This window comes from Benincasa hispida, chromosome 8 (assembly GCF_027475165.1).
Source record: "Benincasa hispida cultivar pf3 chromosome 8, pf3_genome.v1.1, whole genome shotgun sequence".
Lineage (NCBI taxonomy): Eukaryota > Viridiplantae > Streptophyta > Magnoliopsida > Cucurbitales > Cucurbitaceae > Benincasa > Benincasa hispida.
Window position 1 is genome coordinate 61844503 of NC_143485.1, and position 6355 is coordinate 61850857.

General features: G+C 31.6%; 1 protein-coding gene across 1 annotated transcript; it reads left to right on the forward strand.

Annotated features, from left to right (window-relative positions):
- Positions 1 to 3858: 3858 nt before the first annotated feature.
- On the forward strand, positions 3859 to 6355 carry LOC120082790 (pentatricopeptide repeat-containing protein At1g11290, chloroplastic-like). The gene has a single exon (XM_039038101.2). It carries the CDS (start codon positions 3936 to 3938, stop codon positions 6198 to 6200), a length of 2265 nt encoding a protein of 754 aa, XP_038894029.1. The 5' UTR covers positions 3859 to 3935; the 3' UTR covers positions 6201 to 6355.

The following is a 6355-nucleotide window of genomic DNA, read 5'->3' on the forward strand; positions in this document are numbered from 1 at the left end:
CCAGAATTTGGTTCAATATGTCAGCAAACATTGATGAACGTAGAAAGTATTATTCAACAAAGAAGACGACTCAATGTTGCTGACACCGATCGAAGACGTATTCGTCGTAGACGAGCGCGACAACGGGGTGAACCTAATTTAGAGGGACACGAAAACAACCCCATAAGAAGTAAGGGTCAGGGGATCGTTTTTAAATCTCACATTGTATCATTTTCAAATTGCAAATCTCAAAAGAACTAATTGTAAATATTATTTAATATCAACAGAGTCAAAAATACAAATTTTATGTCCGATGAGTTATACTAATTTTAGCATTGTTTGTCCAACACATAAATTAGAACATTTAGATTACAAATTTTTCATTCATGAATTTTAGTTTTGTAAGCTAAATATAATTTTGTGTTTTATTTAAACTAGTAATTTGAAATAATAGAAGTACAAAAGTATTCAAAACTCATCTCAAAGATTTGTACATTCAAATATTTACAAATTTCAGGCTTGTAAATTATGCAAACCTTCTAAAACTCATTCTTCTAAATAATACAAACATAAATCATAAGAATCTAAGGGCTTCCCAATTCCAAAGTAATTTTTATACTTTAAACAAAAAAAAAATTATAAGCGAACTCGTGTACCGGGTACACGAGTTTGCTTGACCGGTCAACTGGATTAAATGGACTCGTGTACCCGATACACGAGTATGTCACATGGAAATCTTGTACTGGGTACACGATTTTACTATCCTAAATCTGTCTATACTTTTCCAAAATACTTATTTTTGAAAATATTTCCTCCCAACCATATTTTTGTCATTATTTATTAAAAAAATATTATTTAAAAAAAATCCCATTTTTCATATTAATATTTTTTTGAAAAACATTTTTCATATCAGTTTTTTTTAATACAACAAAAGGCAAAAACATAATTAATTTGGCACACAGAATAATGACTATGTTTGGCATCGGCACACAAAATTAGGTGCTTCCTTTCGAAAATAATTTTTCAATATTAAATTAAAAAACAATAGTTTTCAGCCGCCACCTGCATGCCACATGGCACACTAGTCCTTTTCAGCGGATCATTGTTTAGAAAAAAAATCTAGTAGTATTATAGTATGTATATGTATATACTGCTTCATTAATTATTTCAAGGTCATTAAACGATTTATTCATTTATTAATTTATTTCATCATCTCACGTAATTTTTAAATGCTACTTTATAACAAATAATAAGACGATATAGAAAACTTTTCATACTACTATAGGACTAGAAATTTTCTCATCAACGTTTATTGAGAAAATTTCTAGTATTATTTACCTCCATTTTACTTGTCATAAAAGTAAAAGAATGAAGAGTATTTGGGCGCATCCCAATATATACCTATCTCTATGCATGTCTGTGTCATAACACACATAAAAGATGAATTAACATATTCTAAAAAAGAAATAAGAAGAACTTGTCATGTGTTAAATTACACAAAGATAGGTATCGCCTGAAATTCGTTTAAATATTTCCCTTTAAGAATTATATTGGGTCTATAAAATAAATGAATAATTAATTAATAAATCATTTGATAATGTCTCAAATCATGAATGAGAATGGTAGATAGTATAATGATACTAAATTTTTCTTTATTTAGTGGAAAACCACCTTTTTAATAGTGAATTTTAAAGAATAAGTGTGTTTCGTCTTTGACTTTTCAAAATATATCTTTTTAGTGTTAGAATCTTTTAAAATTGGTGCATTCGGTCCAATTTTTAAAATATATCATTTTAGTTTCAAGATTAGATTTAAAATGTCCCTTAAGTATTTTTTTTTATAATTATATGACGTTTTGAATTAAAAAATAAGTTCAAGAAGTAATTTTATAAAGAAGTAGTTCTTCAAAAACCAATTTTCTAATTTAAAATAATAGTAAAAAAATATTGCATTACCTTTGAAACCAACTTTTAGAAAAATACACTTTAAAAATTTAAGAATTGTATGCACATATTCTAAAAAAATTGAGGATTAAAATGGTCCGTCGTGAAAATTCAAAAAACCAAACACATATATTTTAATTATAATTAGGTCAATTTATTTTCCCTTAAATCCAATTTGTAATAGTTTTCTTTAGGACAATTGGAATATGTAAGAATGAATAATAACATTAAATTGTCGAAAATATTTTCAAGTATAGCAAAATATAACTATCTATCAGTGAAATGTCTGCAATAGACATCTATCACTGACACTGGTAGATGTCTATCGTGGTCCATCACCAATAGACAATGAAAATTTGCTATATTTATAAATAAGTTGACTCATTTTTCCTTGATTTGAAAATAACATTAAACTTTGTGTTTAATAGGTATTTGCCTTATTTAACATTGAAAAAAATGAGCAGATTTTTAAGGCATGTTTGAAAGTGGATAAAATCACTTTTACCATTTTCAAAATCATTAAATATGTTTTTAATCACTCAAAACCAATTTCAATGATATGAAACTCATATTTAAAAGTACATTTGAGTGATTAAATGAGTATTTTGTAGTGCTTTTAAAATGACAAAAATAAATTTAACAATTTCAAAGGCATTCTCAAATAGACACTTAAACTAAAAATCGAATGGTTTTTTCATCACTTTTGTCAAATAAAAAAAAATGAATGTTTAGTATTCTCTTAGAAACAAAATTTAATTTTATATTTAATAAATTAGATAACCAATACAAATGTTGAAATATATTACAAATTTATTACATATGAAAATGAAGATTTACCTGACACAAAATTAAAAATTATAAAATTAGGTATAAATTTAGACACTTAATAATAAACCTTCTTTTAGTTTAATTAACACAAATATAAAAGTTTCTATGCCAACTTAAACACAATTCAGATAATTTAAACATATACCATCCACTTGAGAGATAGGTTTATACTTTGTTTTATGAGATTTAGGCTTGGTACCATTTTGGTATGATTGGGAGCCAACTAAATTATTTTTCCAAATGAATTAAAATTCCAAGTTTGAAAACTCATGTACCAAAATGCTATCAAATTACAAAAATTTAATTTTCACTACAATTATCAAATTCCAAATGAGAAAAGTATGTAAACTTGCAAGTAGAAAATATCAGGAGAAAAAACCTTAGTCTATTATTATTACTAACCTAAAAACTTGAACTAAAATATTATTTGATCTAGATTTTTAAAATAAAATTTTAAATATAGCAAAATATCACAGTTTATCAATGATAGATACCGATAGACATTTATCAGTGTCTATCAGTATTTATCAGTGATAGATGATAGTAGTCTATTATTATTTATCAACGTCTGTTACTAATAAATAATGACATTTTACTATATTTGTAAATATTTTGGTTCATTTTTTTTATATTTGAAAACAATCCTTTTATTTATCTTTCTTTTTTACATCTCTCTCTCAACTCTCATTCAACTACTCTCTATAAAATTCTTGTCGTTCATCTGCTTTCTCCTGTCTTTCTATTATAGATCCTTTCCCTATATTTTGTCTCGAACAATAACGCTTATTTTCTGTATTCTACCTTATAGTAATATCAATGACGATCATTATCTTCTTTCTCTAATAATATGTGGGGATCAATAGTAATGAATGAAGCTTTTTTAATACCAAAAGAATTAAGTATAGAGGACAAAAGCGAGAAAGTGAGTCAAAATAAGAATAAAAGGAGGTGTTTGATAAATGAGTATAAGTTGTTGGGTTGGGTGGGTATTCGTTAACTATGTTTGTTAAGCCTATAAAGAAAAGCCGTGGGTTATTAAAACCATATTTTTTTTACTTCAATCAAAATAAGAGCAATAAAGTGGACTAGAGTGAGAACGAGGGAGGGAAGAATGTTTGAAAGTTTTGTTTCGAAAAAATTGGTCAACCCATAAAAGTCTCCGTACAAAAGATTCTTCTATTTTGAATGGGGACGATGACGAATTTCTGGAACATTGACTCATTCTTGAATTTGAAAAGCCAACTCCGAAACCAAACAAACAATGTGCCGCAGCTTTCGTCCCACATGCTTCACCTTCAACGATCAAAACCCGTTATTCATAGTCTCATTTTCCCCAACTTTCCCGCCACCCAATCAAGACTGCTCAACACGCTTTCCTTCCTCTTCGATCGATGCAGCTCCCGTCAACACCTCAAGCAGATTCATGCCAGGTTCGTCCTCCATGGCTTCCACCAAAACCCAACTCTCTCTTCCAAACTTATTGACTGCTATGCCAATCTTGGACTCCTCAATCTCTCCCTCCAAGTTTTCTACTCTATAACCGAACCCAATTCCACTATTTACAACGCCATACTGAGAAATTTGACAAGATATGGAGAATGTGAGCGGACCTTGTTGGTGTACCGACAAATGGTCGCCAAGTCTATGCACCCAGATGAAGAAACTTACCCTTCTGTTTTGCGATCATGTTGTTCTTTTTCAAATGTCGGATCTGGGAGGAAGATTCATGGGTATTTGGTTAAACTGGGTTTTGATTCGTTTGATATGGTAGCTACTGCTTTGGGTGAGATGTACGAGGAATGCATTGATTTTGAGAGTGCTCATCAACTGTTTGATAAAAGGTCTGTGAAGGATTTGGAATGCTGGAGTTCCTTCACTACGGAAGCTCCTCAAAATGGGAATGGGGAGGGAATTTTTGGGGTTTTTGGGAGGATGAGAGTAGAACAATTAGTAACAGATTCACTCACATTCATCAATCTCTTGCGGTTCATTGCAGGTTTCAATTCAATTCAACTCGCAAAGATTGTTCATTGTATTGCAATTGTGAGCAAATTGTGTGGAGATTTGTTAGTAAATACTGCTGTGTTGTCTCTTTACTCAAAGTTAGGTAGCTTAGTAGATGCTAGAAAGTTATTTGACAAAATGCCTGAGAACGACCGTGTTGTATGGAATATAATGATAGCAGCTTATGCTCGGGAAGGGAAACCGACAGAATGTCTCGCGCTATTTAAGTCCATGGCAAGATCAGGGATTAGATCTGATATGTTTACTGCACTTCCTGTTATCTCTTCAATTTCACAGTTGAAATATTTTGACTGGGGCAAACAAACTCATGCATATATATTGAGGAATGGTTCCGACAGTCAAGTTTCAGTTTATAACTCTCTCATCGACATGTACTGCGAATGTAACATTTTAGATTCAGCTTGTAAGATCTTCAATTGGATGAAAGACAAGACTGTAATTTCATGGAGTGCTATGATCAAGGGGTATGTCAAACATGGTCACTCCCTCATTGCATTGTCTCTCTTCTCCAGTATGAAATCTGATGGTATTCAATCTGACTTTATTACAGTGATCAATATCTTGCCTGCATTTGTTCACATAGGAGTACTTGAAAATGTCAAATATTTACATGGATACTCCATGAAGCTAGGCCTGACTTCCCTTCCATCCCTTAACACAGCCCTCCTAATCACCTATGCAAAATGTGGGTGTATAGAGATGGCCCAGAGGATATTTGAGGAAGAGAGAATTGATGATAAAGATTTGATAATGTGGAACTCCATGATCAGTGCCCATGCCAACCATGGAGACTGGTCCCAATGTTTTAAGCTATACAATCAAATGAAGTGCTCAAATACAAAGCCAGACCAAGTAACATTTCTGGGATTACTAACAGCTTGTGTCAATTCTGGTCTCGTAGAAAAGGGGAAAGAGTTTTTGAAGGAGATGACTGAAAATTATGGCTGCCAACCAAGTCAAGAGCATTATGCTTGTATGGTTAACCTCTTAGGGAGAGCTGGACTTATCAATGAAGCTGGAGAACTTGTAAGAAACATGCCCATCAAACCCGATGCTCGAGTTTGGGGTCCATTGTTGAGTGCTTGTAAGTTGCATCCCGGTTCCAAGCTTGCAGAGTTTGCGGCCGAGAAGCTCGTTGATATGGAGCCTAAAAATGCAGGGAATTACATACTGCTTTCGAACATATATGCTGCTGCAGGGAAATGGGATGAAGTTGCAAAAATGAGAAGTTTCCTAAGGGATAAAGGGCTCAAGAAAACTCCTGGTTGTAGTTGGTTGGAGATAAATGGGCATGTAACTGAGTTTCGTGTTGCTGATCAAACTCATCCTAGAGCAGAAGATATATATACCATCCTAGGAAACCTTGAACTTGAAATCAAAGAGGCTAGAGAAAAGAGTCTAGAGAAATTGGGAAATCCTCTATAACACTTGCATTTTTTTTTAAAAAATTATTATTATTATTATTATTATTATTATCTTCTCATGTGATAGGTTTTACTTATTCCTTTATTTACATCTTCACACATTACATTGTTTACAGACTTCTTGGTCGCTAATACATTTGTATGTCAGTTGAAATA